This window comes from Gymnoscopelus braueri, assembly GCF_963280865.1.
Source record: "Gymnoscopelus braueri genome assembly, chromosome: 4".
In the NCBI taxonomy this organism is placed as follows: Eukaryota; Metazoa; Chordata; class Actinopteri; order Myctophiformes; family Myctophidae; genus Gymnoscopelus; species Gymnoscopelus braueri.
This window is the reverse complement of record NC_137605.1, coordinates 14,058,461-14,082,238: the sequence shown is the minus strand read 5'-3', so window position 1 is coordinate 14,082,238 and position 23,778 is coordinate 14,058,461. Positions and strand designations below refer to the sequence as shown.

Sequence of the window (23,778 nt, the reverse complement as noted above, 5' to 3'; positions counted from 1 at the left end):
CAAACACATGTAGACACACAGTAAACTGTGTGTGTGTGTGTGTGTGTCTGTGTGTCTGTGTGTGTGTGTGTGTGTGTGTGTGTGTGTGTGTTCTCTCCCAGGAGAATGATGAGATCCGCTGTGCGTCCATCCTGCTGCTGGGGAATCTGTCCAAGTTCGGTTCAGGGGAGCCGGTGTTTAAAGACCAGATCCACAACGTTCTGGTCAGTCTGCTGTTACACCTGGTCGACCCCAACCAACAGGTGGTCAAGGTACAGAATACACAAGCACGCACACACCTTTCACTCTTCGGAAAAAGACGTTATGCTTTGAATTAAGTTAGTAAGAGAGTCGTATTGTCGGTATCAGCTGAGAATGCGGTAGTCTATCCCTGTTACAATGCACTAGACCCCTGGGAGATGGATTGCTGAGGTGGAGCGCCACACCTATCAGCTCCCAGTACTTACCGCACGACTTTCCGCACTCATGCCGTGCTACTCATGAATTGATATACATTTTAATACATTATTATATATTATTATATGCCAAAAATATAAAACTATACTACCGTAAATCCTCTTATAGTAACCCGGGCTTGTATTTGTTTCAACTGTAGTGGGTACCGGGCTTTAATTGAAAGGAGGCATGTATAAGAGAGAGGCCTATATTTCAATTTTTCAAACAGATCAGAATGAAAAAATCTACATTTTGTGTCAGTTTGAACCCAGTAAAATGTTCATTTATTGAAACCAAGTACTGTATGAAAAACAGTGCATTTACAAGTGGTCACTGGTCATTTACACTTGTTCAAAGTTAAATCAAGTAACTTTACCTGAGTAAAATAGTATCATTTGTATCATTTTCCTTGACACTCTGTTGTGTTTGTTACCGCATTGAATTAATCCACTCTGAAAGTCTCCAGCTCCTCGCTAACTTTTTTTTCTCCCTCCTCCAGTTAGACGTGATATTTTATTGTCGGCTGCCATCAGCTCACTATTTAGTTTTTTCCAATATCTGATTTGTTTGGAATCTATATTAAAGTGTTTGGCAGCTTTCTCTCCCGAATGTGCCGCTGCATACCGCAAAACTTCCTCTTTAAACTTAACGTCAAACAAACTTGCGCCGTTTAGCCGTAGTAGTCGCCATGCTTTCTCTACTGTTGTGTTGTGATGTCGTGCACACGTCCCATATAAGGAAGTATGGGGTCACGGGCGGTTCACGGGGTATTTTAGTAAACAGCAGTAAACAGCGCCCTCTTAAGACTTGAAAAAAAAGTGGAGAAAAAAAACAAGCTTGTATTGGAAGAGAGGCTTTTAATTGCTTTTTTCAACGGCGCCCCCGGTCATAACTAGAGAGACGGCTTTTAATTGAATAGAGGTCACTATTAGAGGATTTACGGTACATAAGTATGAGTGGGAGTGTGGTCCTTCTCGTGGCTGGGCCCAAGAAGTCTAACACTTTGCTGTGTGTCTGTGTTTGCTGTGTGTCATCTCTCCCCTGTCTCTCTCTCACTGTCACTGTGTGAAATAAAGCATAGAATGACTTGATATGTATGCATTATTTTCACATTCATACGCCACTTTCAGTTTTGACTTTTAGGTGAGTGATATAGCTAAGCAGTTGAATATTCTAGTGTAGTATTCTAGTGTTAAACAGATTGTAGGAGGGTGATCATACCGTGGCGTGCAGCTAGCAAAACCATTGTTTTCCTATGGTGTGCTGTGCGCTCCTCTCTTGCATCATGCGTCGCATTTTTCTGCCGTATTTTAGACGAGCATAAACGTTAAGATAGTCACAACTTCATCAGTGCAAGGCGTTGAGTCGCACCGCTCCCTCCTGTGTTGATGCCTGTAGGTGTTGTAGGAATAGCTGGCAAATGCAACTAGAGATTCAACTTCTGCATGAATCAATTTTCCCCATGAATCATTATTTGATCACCCAGTTACACACACACACAGGTCCACTCCGATGCACTGTTTTGCAGGCATCAGGCGTTTTTCTGTAGCACATTTCAATGCATGCTTTTGAGCTCTGATCCATTTTTCAACACTCCTTTTTGTGTGTGTGTGTGTGTGTGTGTGTGTGTGTGTGTCCAGGCGTGTAAGTATGCGATGCGTGTGTGTGCTCCTGTAGTGGGCTCAGATCAGATCACCAGCATGTTCCAGACACATCTCCATGAAGACAAGAGTCTGCACTACGGAGAGTTCATCAACGACCTCACCAAGTACCTGGTGAGATACACACAAATGCATGCACGTATACACACACACTATAGTGGTGGAAAAAGTACTCAAATTCTTTACTTAAGTAAAAGTACCAATACTGCAATATAAAAATACTCTGTTACAAGTAAAAGTCCAGAATTAAAAATGTACTTGAGTAAAAGTACAAAAGTATTGGCATCAAAATGTACTTAAAGTACCAAAAGTAAAAGTACTAAATATTTGAAAATAGCCGATCTACAAGCTCACAACGCGTCGCGATGCGACACGTTGTGAGCTTGTAGATCTGCTATTTTCAAATAGCCTAGGTTTAAAATAGGTTTAAAGTGGTTAATGTATGTTTCATTATATCATAATTTCTATCTGAAAAGTAACTAGTAACTAAAGTTTTCAAGTAAATGTAGTAGAGTAAAAGTACAATATTTGCCTCTGAGATGTAGTGGAGTAGAAGTAAAAGTATTGGAAATTGGAAATACTCATGTAAAGTACAAATACCTCAAAATTGTATTTAAGTACAGTACTTAAGTAAATGTACTTAGTTACTTTCCACCAATGCACACACACACGTGCAATGAAATATGTGTGTAATTAATGTTTTAACTGTGTGTGTGTGTGTGTGTGTGTGTGTGTGTGTGTGTGTGTGTGTGTGTGTGTGTGTGTGTGTGTGTGTGTGTGTGTGTGTGTGTGTGTGTGTGTGTGTGTGTGTGTGTGTGTGTGTGTGTGTGTGTGTGTGTGTGTGTGTGTGTGTGTGTGTGTGTGTGTTAGATCCAGGACTTTCCCAGCATGTTGAACTTCTATCACATCTCGGTGATTCAGTTCTTCAAGAGCAACTGGGCTGAGGTGCGAGGAGGAGCAGCCATGTTCATAGGTGAGAACCCTCCCTTCTGCTGCCACCTCTGTCTCTCATGGATTCAGGTTCTTCTCAGTCGCCATGACTGATTTCAGCTCTCAACTTCTTCTGGATCACGGCCCCACTTGGGGCCGTATAATGACTTAACCCATTCAATACGGGAACGCATCTACAAATGTCTTCTAAATCCTAATTTCTTTTTGAAAAACGTATTGTTTCTGTATCAGTGGTGCTCAAAACTGTTTCATGTCAAGGACCCCCAAAAGTATGTGTATTTGGCCGCGGACCCCCATCTCAAAATACTTTGTTTCAGGGACCCCCAGAAGCAAAGATTTAAATATATATATAATTATATATATATATATATTCAAAGATATGCACACATTTTCACGATCTACAAGCTCTGGTATAAGAGCTTGTATATCTGCTATTTTTGAAAATAGCCAAAGTATAAAATAATGGCTATAGCTAAAATCTAAAATGACATGGATGTGTTCCCGGATTGAATGGGTTAAACACAACACTATATACTTTGTTGACCGGGGTCCTCCAGGGTTCTATCCTTTTTTTCCCTCTACACCAGTGGTTCTCAAACTTACATTTCAAGGACCTTAACGTTGCCAGTATACAAATGGAAATGGAACCAGTGTTGGCAGTCCACCCATCTGACTGCTTAAGACAGCAGCCGACAGGTTAAGTCATACATGGGCAACTGTCGGCCCGGGGGCCACATGCGGCCCCCACCTTCACTTAACACATTGATTGCCAAGATCGCCAAGATCAAGTTAACTAGTTTTTTCAACAAAGATATATATATATATATATATATATATATATATATATATATATATATATATATATATATATATATATATATATATATATTTATATTTATTTATTTATTTTTTGACCCAAAGACCAAGGAGATATGATTTTTCTAAGATCTAGACTCCCATCCACTTCCTTGTTAACTTTCTGTAAATTCTGTATCTCGGCTCCTGAGAACTTTTTTTTTTTTTCAATGAAAAATCTCTGGCAGTGGGCAAACGCAAAAAAAAAAGATTCTGGCAGTGAATGAGTTAATATGGGAATACTGATATATTATTGATTTAATTGATTTTCAATTCCAAACATGCAAACATGACCCGCTTTAATTACTTCAGTCTATATTAGTAGCTTAGACTAGACTAATATTAGACTAGTATTACAATTCTATTGTCTTTTCTATGTCCAATGTATTTGTATTTAAGTTCATAAAGTTTACATAACTAAATCCATTTGAAATTAAATAAAACATTTATTTGTCAGGATAAAATAGCAAAAACATCTGAATTCCAATTAAAAAATAGCAGATCTACAAGCTCAAAACGTGTCGCACTTTGACGCGTTTTTAGCTTGTAGATCTGCTATTTTTTGCTACTTTTGTGTAACATAGAATGGCCTGACGGTATATGCAATGTCCTCTGGAGTGAGTGTGGAAATATAGTGGCCCTCTCCATCATCAAAGTTGCCCACCCCTGATCTAGAGCCATTCTTCAGCCTGGTATATCATGAAGCATCTCCTTTGTGGGAGCAGACGGTGTGTGTTTGATGAATAGAGCGTCAGACCATTCCACTCCACTGTAAGGAGGTGTACAGGACACGTGCCTGTCCGTCCTCGTCCTCTGGACGAGGAGAACACAGCAGAACCGTCTTCTTCACGCTGGAACCGAGCCGAGCCACCGACAGAATGTCGCACAGGGACACGCGTTCGTCCAGCTGCACGCACACCGCGATGTAATGAGAGTGGAACAGCAGCGGGTCGCCCGGGTAGACCAGGAAGTCTCCTCCAAACTTCCCCGCCGGCGTCAGGAAGAACCCTCGAGCTCTCAGGTCCCTGAACACCTGGTAGCGAGTCTCAGACATCTGGTCTGCGGCCGCGGGCCGACAGGTCTTGAGGTAGTCCCTGTCGTCAGGCCGGTAGTCCAGGCCGGTTCTGGCCGTGTTCAGCTGAACGGACATGGCTGAACGAGGGAAAGTGAAGCTCTGCTCCAAAGACCTTAGACGTTCTTCAACAGCCTGCTGACCTCCTGACCCTCCACCTCGCTGTCTTCTGTCTGTCACCAGAGACGTCTTCTTCCTGTCCTCCAACGCCAGAACACTCTGCTCCTCGTAACTGCTCTCCTGCTGCTCCTCGTACCGTTCCACTGATCTCCTCCTCTTCACCTCCTCTTCTTCCTCCTCACCTCCCTCACGTCCAGTAGGGAGCGCTACCGCTCTGCCCAGCTCCCCCAGCAGACGTGCCTCCTCGTGCAGGAGCAGCAGGGGCCGCCCCAGGCGGTTGTTCTGTCTGGGCTGGCGGGGCAGGGAGCCCACCAGAGTTCCCACAACTCCCAGTTCACGGACCGCTCTCAGGTCCGCAGCGCGAAACAGAAGAGGAGCGGAGTCACACAAACTGACCCCCGCCACAGAGGAGCGCTCCTCCTCCTCCTTTTCACCTCTTTTCCCCTCCTCTTCTCCTCCCCTTTCCTCATACTGGTTCCGGTCAATTCTGGTCTTCTCATTAGACCCAGGGCCCGGTCCCTCCATGGTTCTGTCAGTAGAGAGCTATTAGAATCCAGATGATAGGAGTCCTGGAGGTCGTCCTAATGATTATTGTCGGTGTCAAAGAGTGGAGTCCTGTGCCCCGTTGTCCTGTAATGACGGGAGATGAGTCAGCCATGCCTATATATGGAATCCCTAATGAAAGACTTAGATGTGTCAGCCAGCTCCATATATGGAGTTCCAGATGGTCAGTCGTACCCAAATATGGATTCCATGACGTGGACCTACTAACTGCAATAACCATAACAACTCAGGGACTCACTCAAACTTAGTGGGTAACTATGGTGACCTATTAACTCTATAACTGCCAAAGACGTTTATAAACGTCTTTGAGAAATTAGCTGTTGCCTGCCAAAGACGTTTAAAAACGTCCTGAAAAAAGATTTTCTAATTATTTAGTATTGACACCTTTTCGATATTCCAAACGAATAAGGAGATAACAATTTCCAAAGATTTGCTGCTCCATCCACTTCAATGTTAAAATTGAAACGGACAAACAATTCACAATGTTTTTTGGTTTGAAACTACTGGTTTTGAGCTATTTTCAAACATCAAACAACACATGACAACAAGGTCAAATTGACCTCGTTGACATTTGTGAAACCACACCTGAATCTCATCTGTGATTAGAAATTTTCTGGGGATCAATCATACTTGAGAAAAATATTTTGTGGCTATGCGAAAAGGTACCAAAATCGATCAAAACCCTGGCAGAGGCTACAGACTGTTCTGAAAAAACTCTGGCAGGGTAAGAGTTAAACAAACCATGCAACGTGAAAGCCTGCGTTACAGCTGGCCGCAAAAAAGATTCCAAGAAAGAAAATATTAAGCTATTAACACATCGACCGCCAGAGGTTAATCTCATAATGTACTCACCAGTGCCAAGGTGTTTTTGTTGTTTTTTTGTTTTTTTCATGTCGCCATAGATCTTGTTAAAATCCTTAAGATTGAGCTCTACACGGTCTGTTTACATCCGCGAGATCTCCCTGTATCTCCCAGTGAAGATCGCGTGTCAAACGGGGCATCCATGTTTGAGTTAGAGCGGATTACGTTAAACAGTGAAATGCGAGGAGAAAAAACTACAGGAAGAGAATTGAGTTTCAGTTTCGTCTGTAGAATGGGAGCGGGCGTGATCGTCAAAACCGGATCCCAAATAATTCTATTTCCTGTCATCAAACCGGAAACGGAAGTGGATCAAAAAAATTCCGAAAGTGCACCCGGACCGCGCATGCGCTTAACAGTTGGATTTAACGGACCGTAGGACTACGTTCTTGGCGGTTAATGTGTTAAGGCTTGAACGGTCTCTAACTTTAACTGCTACCGTCCTGACTCTCTGAGAAACCGGTTCAGAGTGCTCGTGACAATTGGTTCTACGATCATGACTGCAGCTCTGGTGGAGATCGGGGTCCCAGTATTTCAGGACCAGGCCAGAGCCCTTAAAGAAATACACCTTAATAAAAGGAAAGGGTGACTGGTTCATGGACGCTTACGGGTCCATTTGTACACTCTCTGAGTTAACCGTCCTTTAATTCACCGTCATTTGGTTCATAATAAGTATCAATCATTTAGCTGGGAACGCCCTCTGGAACCTTGGGGTGCCCCGGACCGTACTTTGAGAACCACTGGTCTTATCACACTGTTTCTCAACATCGTATCCGGGGCCCAAATGGACCCTTACTGGTCTGTAACTCTGAGAGTATACAGACCCATTTGGTTCCATCTGTACACTCTCAGAGTCTATTATGATCCCAGAGACTTCATAATATAAAATATTGATGTTCTCCTCAGGGTTCCTGCTGGGGAACATTCCAGAAGAACTGTTGTCTCAACTCAACATGGGAACCATCACTAAAGGTACAGAGGACCGCCTGGCCACATGGCCTCCACGCAGTCCTCATTTCCTTCACATGAATTCACCAGTCTCAGGTTTTATTTCATGGTTGGAGGGGACTGATCGTGTGTGTGTGTGTGTGTGTGTTTACAGGACTGGTCATGTTGTTGCAGGATCCAGATCCAGTAGTGAGGGTGAAGGCTGCCGAGGCTATGGGACGCTTCCACTGACAAACCGCACACGCATGCACACACACATCCATACAAACGGCTGCATTAGTACAGCGATCACTTGCATGAGCATGTATAAACATAATGCAGGTGAAGGTAACACGCTGCGTGAGTAGAAGCGCGCTATGCCCAAGTTTCATCTCCATCCAGATCAGTGTCTGAACAGGAAGTGGTTTTAGTTGACGGGGATTCACCAAAACCTCATTCTACCCCAATCACCCATTTCAGGACGAAAGAAAAATAAATAAATACATCTAGAACACACACACGCACGTGCACACACGCACTCACTAACTCATTCACTCACTTTAAGTATGTTTATGCTTTGTTTTGGGGGGGTTTTTTCTACAAAAAGATGATGGTGGTACTTGAAATTCTGCCAGATAATTGAAGTTGTGAATATAATAATAACTATTATAATACTTATGATATTAATAATGAAACCGTGACCAAAGACTGTGTTCTTCCTGCAATAGAGGACCTTCCCTGTAGCGCCCAGAGACTTGCAGTATATGCACATCCACTGACAAAAGTGTGGCAAGACGTGAATGGTGAATCATTTACTGGGGGACATCTGTAGTTCATCTATGCTGTTACATTTTTTTCTAAAATAATAAAGGAAACAGAGCTACGTCAATGACAAAAGATTTCATGGCGCTGGAAAATCGAGCATAGGATGTATTGGCAGTTGGCACACCAGCACTTAGCGGCTCTGTTGTGCCAAAAATAGCAGATCTACAAGCTCACAACTTGTGAGCTTGTAGATCGGCTATTTTCGGTGCACGACACCAGCACGCAACCATATTTAAATCACCCTTTAGTATTAGCAATAGATTGAGTGTACAGTATGCGTTTGTTTTGGATGTTGTGTAAGTGTAACACCCCTGAGCTTGTACCTATACCCACCCTAAAACGTTTCTATGAAGTGGTTGAACCACGTGGGTAGCTAGTGAGTAACTGGACGTTAGTGGAACTTGAGACAAGTCTTTATAAAAATGTACTGGAATTCTGTAATGTAAATTAATGCTAACGTTGCTAGGAACAACACAAAAAAACATTACTGTTACAGTCTGTGGTCAAATGATAGTGAAGCTGTTTCAGTGCTGTGACCATTAGTGGTTGTCTGTAAGAGAGCACCCGCCACTATTGCAATGATGACACACACCTAGCATGCAGATATACTGTAGAACCAGATGCACCATCTTAATGTCAACTATTTTGAAAACATAGTCGGCAATAACCAGCCTGTAACTACTGTAGTTCAATAGCCGATCGATGACTATGTCAGTAAAAAAATAAAAGAGCAAGCTCAGAGCTCAGCAGTAGGAGAACGGTGCCAAATAACATGTCATTTCACAGCTGGTGTGAATGTCTCATGCACACTATGAATGGAAAGACTGGACCTTACCTGACAGAACACACTAACTTGTCTTTTAGCAGAGAGAGATAGCATCGCTATTATCACAAGGACGTTTCACGAAATGATTCCGTTCCTGTTCTTCCGTAATCAGCCATACACACTTCCATGAAAACATTACCAAAGTTTCTGTTACAGGCCGCCAGAAAAACAACTATAATGCTAACTATCCTATTGTAACTAATCACACAGGTTTTGCAGTACCACCTGACTATCATCTTAAGCCTGATTTATACAGTATTAAAGGCCCCCGCCAGGGTCAGTGGGACGAATAAACATTAATGAAAATTGCTGGCAAGTAATTTGCATTTAAACTATTCATATATAGCTCATGCCTCATACAGATTGATGCATTTATTTGCGGCGAAAAAGATTAATTCTGAATAATTTGTATAATCACCCATAATATTTGCGTTCTTTGGATAAACATGACAACAGTTCGAAAAAATATATATTTTTAGAACTTTTGTCTATAAGGACCTTTAGTTGCACCCACGAAAATATTAGATCTACAAGCTCACAACGCGTTGCAATGTGAGCTTGTAGATCTGCTATTTACTGCACGCGACACCGGCACACAATTAAGTATAAATTACGTGTTACGGTTAGCTTCATAATGCTGCTGTCACATGAACTTTTCTCTGTCTAGGACTCGGAGTTCAACCAATCAAAGACTGAGCTAACCAGTTTCTGCCAATCACACCAGTGCTTCCCTGTGTTGCTAGGCAGAACCGATGTATCCACGTGCCAAATATCCATCAATTCGTACTGTACAGTAGCATAATAAAACATCACAGATGATAGTAACTGTTACAGTCATTACTTCTTATCTCAATGTCTTAAAAAAGCACTTCACATTTTCATGTTGTTTGTTCTGCAATTGATGTTTGAATATGTACAGAGAGGGTCATGGTACATGTGCATATTGTTATTATGTAAATATGTTTGTTTGCACTATATGTATTGAGAACATACCGTATACAGTATGTAACTTGTTTTCTCATCATTAAGCCAGATGCTAATAGTTATTATAATCTCTTTAAAACATGTGGGGATGCAAATATGATTTCTACAATGTATTAAATTAAAGCAATGGGTACTATTCTACTCTGTGGGTTAGTGGGCCTGTATTTGTTGTATGTATTTCATTTAGCACTAATCTCATTGCGTTGCAGGCCAGCCCCCGGTATACAACCCAGAGTGTAGAAGAGAGAGTAACGTCACTCTTTGATCTCGCCGCAAAGCGGGCTGCTATGGGCTATTGAGGGACAGAGCACTTCTGCATTCCATTCTTACAATGGGAGTCAACGCTAGTGTCGTAACTCTCTCATACGGCTCTGATACAACCTACCCATCCCAAATTGTGTCACATTAACAGCTGTACGCATTTTAATTATTTGACAACGCTTATTCTATCAGGTCACTGAGGCTGTTAATCCAATGCCTCTCAGCACCATCAATTTATTGTTTTGTTCTTTATGAGGTGTGCATATTGTTTTGTAGATATGTCAGGATCTAATGTGAAATCGAGTGAAACTCTGGGTCAAATATCTAAAAACATAATTATTTGTTATGCCCTCGGTCTGAACGAAATCTTTAACCAAGGTACAGATGAGCTTTAGAATCCATTTTCACAAAATATGTTAATGCACGAATACTGTAGAGGTCAAAAAACACTTTTGTAGCCTTTTCTTTTTGTTGCATTCACCATTTTGGACATCAAGGTCACACAAGTGTGTCAGGGGCTGACACTTGCAACAAAGAAAATTCTGTTTATTAGAAAGATGTGTGAAAAATAAAATTAATTAACTTTAAATTAATTAAAGTAACTTAATTGAAAAAGATACACAGTATGGCTTTACATGGTTAAGATAACTGTAGTCTCAAAGTGAGGAGAATGTTCTGTTCATGGAGGGTGAAGCTTGTCAGCATAAAGCATTAATGCTTTGTGAGGCAGTGAGCGCACGCTCCATAGTGTATCAGGTGCTAAAACAAGAGTAGGAGTTTCACTCAGGTTGGCTGCTATCAGCCATTACCCGTATTGTCCACCATATGTGAAGTGCTGATCAGACACCAATCAGCGACAGTTCATTTGAAACTAAACCAGTTTATTAGAGGAAAATTAACAAGTGAAGGGTTAAACGGTGGTTAAAACAACTTCTTCCCAATTCGGGGTAATGTCAACAGTAATTTTGGTGTCCTTGGGCTCAGAATACAATAAAATGACCCGCACACCATCTACACTTGCACAATAAGGACAACTTTATTTAGGCAACGTTTCGGTCAATAGACCTTCAGGCATCTGGCCCGCCATACTGTACTCATCCGTCCACAGGACATGGTGAGGATGTCTGTCTGTCCAGCTGGAGTACTTTGAAGCAGTGACAGGACTGTGGCTGTGGGCTCCCACACAGTCTGATGTGCTAGTCTCGTTTCTGGTCCTGCACAGCGGGATTAAAAAAAAAAGGATTATTACGGTCATTTCCGGGTCGCGCGGCCCAATTATTAGTTACGTTAATGTTTGGGCTGGGATGCTTTCCAGCAGGGGCCTCAGTGCGGCTGCAGAGTTCATGTGCAGGGCTGGGCTGAAGCAGTGAAAACTCCCCCCCCCCCCCCCCCCCCCCGTTGACAAAACGGCCCGGGGGGTGGTGGGCCGGTTCGGACCAAAATGCCAGGGCTGAATTTTGGTCCCAGTCCGGCCCTGGTCCTGCACCACCTCGGAGGGATGGTTTTGGCGACGAGAGGGAAGCGCGTGCATCCCAGCACCTCCACCATATCGCGCTGTCTGTTGCACACTGACGTCATACTTCATCTACTGCACAGGCCAGTGCCACATGGAATGTCCATTGTGCAGAGCCTTCCCTGGCTGGGGAAAAGGCCAGCTGTCTGGACTCCTGTGTCCCGTCCATAGTTGCTGCCCCACTGCGCTCCCTTTCTCTTTTCTTCTCCACTGCTGTATCCACCTTTTTACCTGCATCTAACCAACAGCCACTCCCGATGCCCAGGTGCATACAATTTGAACAGGTTTAGGTTCAAACACACTCAAAGTTAATCATATTTAAACGAAGCAAAACGATCACACAGCAAAATACAAACCATGCAAAAGGAATAACTTAATCACAATAAAGGGAAAAATGCTAACCCATAAACCAAAGCCATCACGTAACTCATTCCACACTGGCTGACAGGCAGCTGATGCTTCCACCCATCCCTGTAAGTGGAGGAGTGAGACCCAAGATGGAGGACAGGAGGGTGCTACAAAGCCCTCTGTGTAAGTACTGCCTTGTCTGACCTCTGACTCAAACGACTCCAGACAGAGTTCATAGACAGAGTTCCTTAGTCCATTAGCCTTTCATAAACGATCAACTTCATTTGTATAACTTTTGGAAAACACTTAACAAAAAAACAAAATCAGACCTCCAGTTAGGTTGTAAAAATATATGAATATGCGGGTAATATTAATCTACTCATAGTTGTAAATATACTCGTAATAATATTAATATACTGGTAGTTGTAAATATGTATGTAATCTATGAATCATCGGGTAGTTGCATACAAGTTAAAAAAAGTGTATAACTCAAAACAATATAACATATATATTTTTTATTCTATGCAATTGATTAGACTGGATTGTTATCCAAACAAGCTATCCAGCATTACAGCTATTAAAAATAAATCAAGTCATACGATTCTAATGAGATAAAATATAAAGTCGTACCATACTGCACTATGAATAAAATAAAAGGGTAAAAAATAAAGCAAATCACACAATGCATTAAAAAGAATAGGTAAACAAAATGGGAAAAGAAGTTACACTATCATTACTAATGTTTCTGTTATTCTGGTTAATTGAAAAACGGGACAAAATAGGACCTTGACTTTGGTTTCCGTCGGACCCCCTCCTCCCCTACCGTACCGTCCTCTCTGATGACATCATCAGTGTGGAGTGTCTGTGGTTGTGTATTCTTTCCTCACTAACCACGCTCTCTCCTGTTCTTGTGTTTTTGGGCGGTGAAACCGCCCCTATATGTGAGGTTTGGATATTTGTACAGCAAATCCTGCGCTGTGATTGGCCAAAAATGTACCCCGCCTAACCCTGCACCGTGATTGGCCAATCACAGTCTATTCAGGACTGTGATTGGCCAGTGTCACATGACACATGTGCATAGTCCTATATAAGAAACCATAACTTAAAAAAACCCATAAATTTGTTTTTTTTAAAGTTATGGTTTCTTCCATCACTTCCATCGGAATATGACTTTCATGACTTTCATAAAGAGTGTTTCAATAAATGTATATATTTATTGTACATGATTGGTTGACTCCATTCAGTATTGTGATTAGCTAGCAAGACACCGCCCACTTCACACAGGGTGTGATTTTTGGGCGGTGAAACCGCCCCTATAAGTGAGATTTGGAAAAATGTACATTTTCCTGCGCTGTGATCTGGGCCCAGGAAATTTGTACAATTATCCTGCGCTGTGATTGGCCAATCACAATCTATTCAGGACTGTGATTGGCCAGTGTCACATGACACATGTGCATAGTCCTATATAAGCAACCATAACTTGAAAAAAAACATAAATTGGTTTTTTTCAAGTTATGGTTTTGTCCATCATAAAGAGTGTTTCAATAAATGTATTTAAAGACTCCTTTCAGTATTGTAGTTAGCTAGGAATACACCGCCCACTTCACACAGGGTGTGATTTTTCTCTTTCTTCTGTGTTTTCTCTTCTCTTCCATGTCTCTGTGGGGGCGTGACCGATGCTGGCTGGGGTGCCCATGTGACGCCATCCTGCCACTCCCATTGGACGGCCCCTACCGACCAATGGCTGCTCTCCTTGACATCTTATAATACAATTGGGATTCAGGCGCATGCGCGACCTGGTGACCCTGGTGTGGACCTGGTGTGCCCATAGAGGTATAATATAACTAGAGGGCGGATTGCCCCGCCCCCAGCTATCATTTCAATGAATGTGCTCAGTGGCGTTTTGAAGCACCCGGAAACCTGCCGGAAGTAGAATTATTGGTTTGATTTTGTACCTCCATAGAGTTATGAGCATGCGCACTAGTGTCCTTTTTGCGTTCTACGGCAGCCCGTGTGTCAAGGATTGAACGCGATATATTTATTAAATACACTCGAGATGCCTATGTATAACTAAATGCATATGTGTTTATGTATAATATGTTTACATATTTATATCTATATATAAATATCTCTCAGCATGTTTTGCGCGTGCATGTATTTCTCCCCGCCTGCAGTTCCAGCTTTGGCCACTGGGGTGGCAGCTTCAATGTTTCTCAGCAACTCTGGGGGCTTGGGTGTGCCTCGGTAGGTCAAAGTTGCATCGGCAGAACTGCCCATGCGCGGACTGTGCTCTCCCCACAATAACAATCCACGGGAGCCCATTTTGGGCATGCTCACTCACTGCTGTGAGTGATAAAGGAACGTGTGTCTTTTAGCTGAAGATGTGGTAAACAGAGACACCTGGTGGACAAACACTGTAAATACACCAACACAGTAAGGGGAGAGAACACAGCGACTGCACACACACACACACACACACACACACACACACACACACACACACACACACACACACACACACACTAGGTCTTTAGGTAACGCCTTTGCGTGTGACACACGCTGTCCGCGCAGTTGAAACGTGACGCAGATGCCGTGACCAGTGATGGAAAAAGTACTCAAATGTTTTACTCAAGTAGTATCAATACTGCAATGTAGAAATACTCTGTTACAAGTACAAGTCCGGAATTACAAATGTACTTAAGTAAAACTATTAAAGTATTGGTATCAAAATGTACTTAAAGTACCAAAAGTAAAAGTACTAAAATGTTTGAAATACAAATGTACTTAAGTAAAACTATTAAAGTATTGGTATCAAAATGTACTTTAAGTACCAAAAGTAAAAGTACAAAAATGTTTGCAAATAGCAGATCTTCAAGCTCACAACGCGTCCTGTTGTGACACGTTGGGAGCTTGTAGATCGGCTATTTCCCCCCCCCCAAAAAAAAGTACAGTACTTGAGTAAATGTACTTAGTTACTTTACACCACTGGCCGTGAGGCCAGTAGACCTGATTCTGTCGTTACATTATACCTCTATGGATTCTATGGGTATTGAAAATAACGAACCTAAATTAAAAATAAAAGATAAAAATAAAAGCCTAGCAACATCACTGCAGCGTGCAAACACTTTGTCAACAATGAACGTTAGTGTGGTGAATGTTGTGTGTGGTGCTGATGTTTGTTGTGTGAAGCTTAAGGGAGAACTTAAAGCCAGCCATGGAGCTAGTGGTCTTGATGCTTGTTGGTAGTTCGTTCCATGCATCTGTTGCAGTGTACAGGACTGAACTTTGGCCCATGCAACTGCTAAATAGGTGAGGCACAAAGTTAGTGGAGCTTCCTCTGGTTGAGTACCTATGTACTGTGCTGACCTTGGTAAAATATTCATCTAGGTACTTAGGTGCAGCATTATTTATGATCCTGTGGACCATACACATTTTTATTTGAATTGCTCTTTCCTCGACTTTGAGCCACTTGAGGCTGTTGAAATGGGCCGGCAGAAGGTGAGTTCTGGGATGTAACTTGTGGATCAGTCTAACTAATTTGTTTTGCGAGGTCTGGAGCTTTTTTTTCAGGATCTTTGGGATGTTGGAGTACCAGGATGTGCATGCATAGTCGAAATGGCATTGTACCAATGCCCCTGCCAGTATTATTAGCGCATCTCGATCTATGAAGGGCGATATTTTAGCAAGGAATTTTATCCTCTGGTTTACTTTCATGATAACTTTCAGAGCCATGCTCTCTCCAGATAAGGAGTTATTTAGTATGCATCCCAAATATGTTACTTCTTCCTTATCTTTAATTGGCGAGTTGCCAACCACTACCGTAAGCCCTGGGGATTTCTTTAGCTTGGCTGTAGACGCAGGATTGCCTCTGTTTTGCCCAAGTGGAGTGACAGCCTGTTGTCTTCTAACCAGATACTGACTTTGGTTAATTCTGTGCTAAGCATTTTTTCTACTACTGATTTCTCTTTGTGTGAGACTAAGAGGGCTGAATCATCTGCAAAGAGAAACAGATTGCAATCGCAGGCAGACTTCATGTCATTAATGTACAATAAGAAGAAGAGAGGGCCTAGAATACTGCCTTGAGGGACTCTGCATGTTAATGGTTGAGGTGAGGACATTGTGCCATTTACTCTCACCACTTGTTCTCTGCCATCCAGGTAAGATCTTACCCATTTGGTAGCTGTGGTGTTGAAGCCTAAGGCCCCAAGCTTACCCAGTAGGATGCTGTGATTTACAGTGTCAAATGCCTTCTGTAAATCAAGCATTACCATGCCACAGTACTTACCTAAGTCCACTTCTTTCTTTATGTGATCTGTAAGATATAGTAAACAGGTGTCTGTTGAGTGTGATTTCCTGAAACCGGATTGAAATTTGTACAATAACTTATGTGATGTTGTATAATGTTCTATCTGTTCATGTATAAGTCTCTCTATTACCTTTGATAATGTGCATAGAATGGAAACAGGGCGGTAGTTACCTGGTTGTAATTTGCTTCCCTTTTTGTACAGTGGGGTTATTGTCACCGATTTGAATTCCTGTGGGAAGTGACCTTGGTTGATGGACACATTTATTATGTGGGTTATGCAGGAAGTGATGACTTCTGCTGCGTCTCGTAGATATCTGGCTGGGATGTTATCGTGACCTGTTGCTTTTGTAGGATTTGGAGTTTTTAGCTTTTCTAACACTTCTTCTTTGGTTACTTCCCTAAGGGAGAAGGCCTCGGGCTTAACTCCCTTATTTTTTTTTAATAAAAAACGCTCTATATGAGCCTCACTGTAGCACCCTGACTGGGCCGGTAGTGCGCTGACTAGTGAATCTGCTATGGTTGTAAAATATGTGTTGAGACTGTTGGCTACCTCCAGTTTATCAGATAACATTTGTCCTCCTATTTCCAGGTTTAGATTGTGTGTTTTGGTTTTTTAACCTCTTATTGCATCCTAACTGGCCCAGTGATTTCCATAATTTCTGAGGATTGTTTTTGTTTTCTGTAATCTTTTGGGTGAAAAATCGTTCGTTGGACCTCGTTTCTTAATTTCTTATATTTAGTAAACAGGTGCTCATCCTTGGATTTCCTGTACTTTCTAAAAGTGTCATCTCTTAGTCTAATAGCTTTTAAAATATCTGCATTAAACCATGGCTTGGTTCTAGCTTTTATCCTCACAGTTTTTTCTGGAGCATGTTTGTCAACAATCGGTAAAAAAGATGATTTAAAAAGGTCCAATGACTTATCCACTTCTGTACATTTAAGAACTGGAGACCAATCCAAGTTCCCCAGAGAGGAAGATAGAGCCTCACTACTATATGACTTTTGGGATCTGATATTGATTGTGTTATGATAGTTTAGTACTGTTTTCTGAAGCTTACGTGTACAGTATATGATGGAGTGATAGCTTATGCCAAAATGTATAACTCCACTTTTGGAAATTTTTGATTTATCAGTTGTTAGAATTAAATCAATAATGGTAGAGGAACTAATCCTAGTGCACTGGTCAATGTGTTGGTGAAAATTAAAAAGGTGGCAAAAATGTCTTAGGGCTTTGTAAGTTGCGCAATGGTTATTTAAAATGTTGGTATTCATGTCCCCAAGAAGGCAAACTTCAGAGTTGATAAAATCTACTGCATTTGTGCAGGTCTCTTCTAATAGGTCATGAAAGTTGTTTTGCTCGGGAGGTCTGTAGCAGGCTCCGATTAAAATTGGTTTTGAGTGGGGTAGTAACATTTTTGCGCCCCACCACATCCTAACTGTCTACACACCACCTGGGCATCATTCATGTCCCAGCCATCATCACACACTGTCCCCCACCGTCCACGGAAGTAGATCTCCACTCTGCCAGAGCAGGTGGTGTTCCCTCCGTTTACCAGTCGAATGTCTCCCTCTGGTGTTGGCTTGTCAGATGGAACCAATGGAACGATGGCAGTGGTCTCTGAAGAAAGTGGACAAACAGCAAATAGCATTCAGACCTTCAACCAAAACTAACTTTATTATAATATAATGTTATAGGATGGAAGTGAACACGGGGAACGTCTGACACGTCTGAAGCGCATACGTGACTGGGCCTTAGCAATGAGGATTTTACTATGCAGCCTACACTGGACTATGAAAGGCAAAAGTCCTCTAACAGTCCGCTGGACTGTCCATCTGTGCACGGCACGTGTCTGTTCCCTGTTTTTAACACGACATAAACATCTTTGAAAAAAAGGTTCAATGATGTATACAATTTAACGTCGGGCCACCCCAACACATTCTTACTGCACTGGTCACATGGTAACACTTGGTCAGGACCTCCTTTCCTCACCGGTCAAAGCACTGCATCCCTTAGCATCGCCTTTCAGCATTCAAGGTAGAGACCTAATCACGTGATGCATAATGTGGGCCATGCAGACTTAACATTGAAAAATAACCACCGATCCGACCAATATTCCAAGATATGGGCATGCCCATATTTCGGCATATACTGATGGCATCAGGGATCTCCATATTGGCATAAAAGGGACACAAGCAGACAGACAGACAGACAGATATGTATCCATTATGTATATGGATACATATTATATGGGCATAAATAGGACACAGAAAGACAGATGGGACTTGCATTGTCAATTTGATATGTTTGTGACCAGAATCTGGACGCTATAGGGTTCATATGGCTAAAGTTTCCTTAACACATCGTGTGCCAGAGGTTTATTAAAATAGGGTACATCTAGTGCCAGCATATCTTCCATCCACTTATGCTAATATGTTTCGTGCTGTAGAAGCCCCGACGAGGACAGCATGTAAACAAAGCCTGCGTGCGAGACGGCGGAGGGTCCCGAATAACACCTGGAACAATAATATTTCTAACGCGATCCTCCATTGCAGAGTGATCGCCGATCGAAAACGGCTCATTTCCACCACGGTAAAAATAAATAGGAGATATTAAGCTCTTAGTCAAGGAGTTAACATTGGAGCGGACACCCGGAAGCATTTTTGACATGGATCCACATCCGGCCTGTCCTTCTTAGAGACTCCTTGGATTATCCCAAAGTTTCGTTCGAGCGCCCCACACATACATATGGTTAAAGTTGCCTTTAGTGATCTTGTTGTGTTTGTTCACTAACATGTGTCTCCCTGTCTCTCCAGCTCTTCAGTAAAAAGAACATTCATTTTCAGGTTGGGATACCAATTTGATCCAATCAGGAAAGAGAACTTATACATGATACAGGAAATATAAAATTATGTTTTACCCTCTGGTGTTGTCTTGTCAGAGACCAGTGGATGGGTAGCAGTGGTCTGTGTTCCTGTGGTCGGACTCAGAGGTGTTGTAGATGTCATGGAGTTTACTGTAGAAAGTGGAAAACTTTAATGCTACTGTACTGAACAAGCTTTATAGTGTTATATAGATTCATATTTTATGAACAATTTTACAACACCATTTTACCTGCACAATAGGCTACAGCACAGATGTTTGACACTACAAGCTTGTAGACATAGTAGTTCCTATGACAGTTCTTGACATGGACAGGGGCGTAGCCAGAAAGCTGGCAGCAGCTGGGCCTGGGCATTTGTGGGTGGGCACTCACGCACGCGTGCCATGCCATTTTGGGCGGTTTTGTGCGGATTTGGGAGTTTTTGGGGCGGTTTTGTGCGGATTGGGTGAATATATTAGGGTGATTATATATTTAAAAAAAAAAAAAAACTTTCTTTTTTTTTTTTTTTTTTTGGGTGGGCACAACAGCCAGGTGGGTGGGCCCAGGCCTACCTATGCCCACCCGTGGCTACGCCCCTGGACATGGATGGGAGGTTGGGGATATTGACAACAGCTATCATAGCTACCACAGACACTGCGCTGTACAATTCCCTCTGACACTGCAGGATGAGACTGGTTCATCCATAGAGGAGCAGATGTTGCACATTGTGTTTTTCCACACATGTCTCTGGTATCTAGGCACTGCTTTCCCCCAGGAACATTCGATACCAACCTTGCCAGTTGACATTTTTGTCACAGCGCCGGTTACCATCATTGTCCCGGTTACCATAATCTGTCGCTCTCCAGGTATCATTCAGTACTGTGTAGTGATCACAGGGATCTACACAGCGAGAGTTGATACAGTTCTCACCTAATGGACAAACCACGTTGCCACAGGAGAACCGAACAACAGATCTTTTGGACCTGGAGGGAGGCGCGAGGCACTCAAAGGAGCCAGGTGTGTTCACACAGACCTGAGACCCATGGGTGCAGGGTGCCTCAGGGAGGGAGCACTCATCAATATCCACACAGCCTTTCTCTGGTGACCATCTGTAACCTTGGTGACAACAGGAGGAATCACTGCAGAGCTTTACATCGTAACAGGTGAGGCCATCACCGACGAAGCCATCTTTACAGACACAGGAGACTGATTGGCTGAAGAAGGTGTCGTCTCTCTCTGGTTTGACGGGTGACTCTAGGCATTTAGCCTGATCATGACATGATTCACAGCTGAGGACGGTTGTACCTGTGAAAGCAATTAGCCGTTCTTTACATTTGGATAATTTTGGCAGTTGTGATTATGTGATTATGTATCACATAATGTAATTTAATTAATACAGGTTATATAGAATATAATTACGTTCACTACACAAGGTAAATAATTTTGTTGAAAAAAGACAATTTAAATGTTTTGATTGTTGATGTTCAATATGATTGCTGATATGAAATTAGAACCAAATAGTATTTCAATACTTAACAATATTTAAGCCTTTCCTAAAATGTTTGAAATTGTAATCATGTATTCATTTACATTTTTTATCAATTAACAATTTGTTCTCCCCTAAATTGGATGAATCTCTTTTAGACTTGCCTTTCTAGCATATGGGTGCAAACTACTGAAATCATATACTCAACCATGATATAGTCTAGGTAAATTTATGAAAATAAGCATTGTGATCAGTGGTGGACAGTAACGGAGTAAATGTACTTGAGTACTGTACTTAAGTACAGATTCTGAGGATCTGTATTTTACTTGAGTATTAGATTTTTGTTATACTTATTACTCTTACTTGAGTACATTTCCAAGACAAATATATTACTTTTACTCAAGTACATTTAGGATGCTGTAAAGTACCGAGTACTTTTAAGCCCACTCCACACCAATGTTTCGCCATGCAACTCCTTGCCAACATGCAACTATTGCAACTACTTGCAATATGCAACTATTTGCAACTACTTGCAACAATTATCCCCAATGGCAGTTGCAAGGAGTTGCATTGTTTGGTTGACCTTAAAATGGTTTTGTTGCAAGGAGTTGCGACTAGTTATTACAAAACATACATTAACCACTTCAGCCCTGTACACATTTCGGCCATTTGAATATAGCCGATCTACAAGCTCACCATTGTGAGCTTGTAGATCTGCTATTTTCAAAAGATTTGTATCTGATGATTATCTGTGATTTGCAGAAAAGTACATTGTCAACGTTTTCTCTGGTGACCAGACTGGAAATGGTCAAAACAGGATGCAAAATGGTGAAGTTATACATTCAACTGAATTATTGAGGGAATCAAAGAGATGCTGGTGAAATGTAATCAATGACTGAATGTTAATAACATACTGTAAATTACTCTATTAACATCATTGTAGTCATTGTAGTCTTATCAATGTGTTTCAATACATTGTCAGGCCATGATTGCTATTTTATTAACTTGTAAATCTGTCACAGCCTACATCTGGAGCTCATTTATTCCTAATGCAGATGTAGCTTTATTTGACATGTCGATTACTGTCCGATACACATACTGTCGGAAGTGTCTGTACATCTTATAAGCTCTTTGTAGAGAGATGTGGGAATGATCAAATCATTGACCATGAAAACCAAAACACCTGATCAGAATACTTAACTCTAAACTATAGTTTACACAGAATGAAAAATGTATTTTGTTCAGAGACTATAAGACATAACATTATCTTGATAATGTTCATATGTCTCAAGACAAGATAGAATTGACATACACTTAGAAAACCATACACTGTTCCCATAAATACATATGACCAACTATCACATGATATTCATAATTTTATTATATTATTCATTGTTTTTCATAATTACCAGATGGCTGAAGTCCAAGTATCGCCTGTACAAGACAGAAGAAACAGAGTCTTAAACGGGTAAAATAATCCATCTTCATTTACTGAAGGTTGTCTTGTTTATTGCAACATGATGTGAGTTTTCAACGCTTATAGTATGTTCAGGAAATGACAAGCAGGCAACTCCCACACACTTCTAGATCTTGATGTCATAAATATCTCCAGAGGCCTGTCAGCTCTTCATGACAGCTCTATTTTGATCCATCCCATCCTAATATAGCTCTGTAAAACTGTACTCTTTCATTGCACTTATGGTCTACAAACACATTGTTTCTTTCTCATTCAAGTGTCACAGCAGTCAACTGGAATGGTAGGGGGGGAAATAGTAACAAAAAGTGGTAACATTTATAAAAACTAAATGACAGTTTGAGATAGTATTATAATTTCTCAGTTCCAAACCCAAATCTATAGCTTTTGTAATCAGCTGTTGCTGCCCAGGCGCCCCCTGGTGGCTCCAGGAGCCCTATGCATCCACGTATAGCCAGTAATGGCCCCTTATCAGTGTTCTGAAAAAGTCTAAAACAGTGATTTGAGGATAAGGATGTATGTGTCTCTATAGGGACCAGTCCATTGGGCCTGTCTGGGTCTCCTTGGACTTGAGTCATCTCTGTGGACTCTCACCCACAACCAGCTCTGGTCCATAGCGTTAGTTCTCCAACGCTATACTTATACTTCTATTGCTTCTAGTATTGATGATTTATTGTATAGTACTGTATTTCTTTATATGTCTTGATGAATTGTATATGTTACAGGTAAATTGGCATTCCAGGTAAATTGGAAAAGGTGCGCTTGTTTTCACCGCCCCCAGGCAATTCTGTAGAACCAACGCTAGAGGGCAATGAATGCACACTGAATCCACATGCATGCACATGCGTGTGTGCGTGTGCATGTGTGCGCATGCACACGCATGCGCCTCAAGCTCTGCTGAGTCGGCGCGCCTCCGTCATGGACAATAACTATTATCACGTGCGGTCCGCGTCGCATCAAAGCCACGCCTCGCGCCTCCTCCTCCTCCTCCTCTCGCCGCCTCGTATCAAAGCCCCGCTTCGCGCCTCCTCCTCCTCCTCCTCCTCGCGCCGCCTCGTATCAAAGCCCCGCATCGTTTCTCCTCCTCCTCCTCGCGAGCCTCGCGTAAAAAAACCTGTCTCAAAAAGCCCCGCCTCGCAGCCCCGTCCCACGCCTAAAAACAAGCGCTCCCCTTCCAATTTACCTGGAATGCCAATTTACCTGTGAAATCCATACCGTAGAACCACAATGGAAAAAAGCCCTCAGGGCCTTTTGTGTCATCCTTTTAGCATTATTAACTGTACCTCTGTACTTTTTTGTAAACTGTATTAATCAATCAATCAAAATGGACCAGAGCTAACCCACAACCATCTGATGTGGTGAAAATTATAATAGTTGTTATTCTGAACTGAATCTGTTTTACCTGAGAGGTGAACGATGTAACACTATGTACCCAGACACAAAAAAATACT

General features: G+C 41.9%; 2 protein-coding genes across 4 annotated transcripts in view; one reads left to right on the top strand and one right to left on the bottom strand.

Annotated features, from left to right (window-relative positions):
* Nucleotides 1-10,209, top strand: part of mroh1 (maestro heat-like repeat family member 1) — a 72,322-nt gene extending 62,113 nt beyond the window's left edge. For all 3 annotated transcript variants that reach the window (XM_080426673.1, XM_080426674.1, XM_080426672.1), the window contains 5 exons: nt 102-251; nt 2,076-2,210; nt 2,967-3,069; nt 7,423-7,488; nt 7,619-10,209. In XM_080426673.1, coding sequence (XP_080282799.1) covers nt 102-251; nt 2,076-2,210; nt 2,967-3,069; nt 7,423-7,488; nt 7,619-7,695 — 531 coding nt within the window. In that variant the 3' untranslated portion in view covers nt 7,696-10,209. The remainder of the gene's footprint in view (nt 1-101; nt 252-2,075; nt 2,211-2,966; nt 3,070-7,422; nt 7,489-7,618) is intronic.
* On the bottom strand, nt 4,654-5,619 carry LOC308084475 (tRNA-splicing endonuclease subunit Sen34-like; the record flags this gene model as incomplete). The annotated part of the gene is made up of 1 exon (XM_080427140.1): nt 4,654-5,619. One exon carries the CDS (start codon nt 5,617-5,619, stop codon nt 4,654-4,656), a length of 966 nt encoding a protein of 321 aa, XP_080283266.1.
* Nucleotides 10,210-23,778: the final 13,569 nt, after the last annotated feature.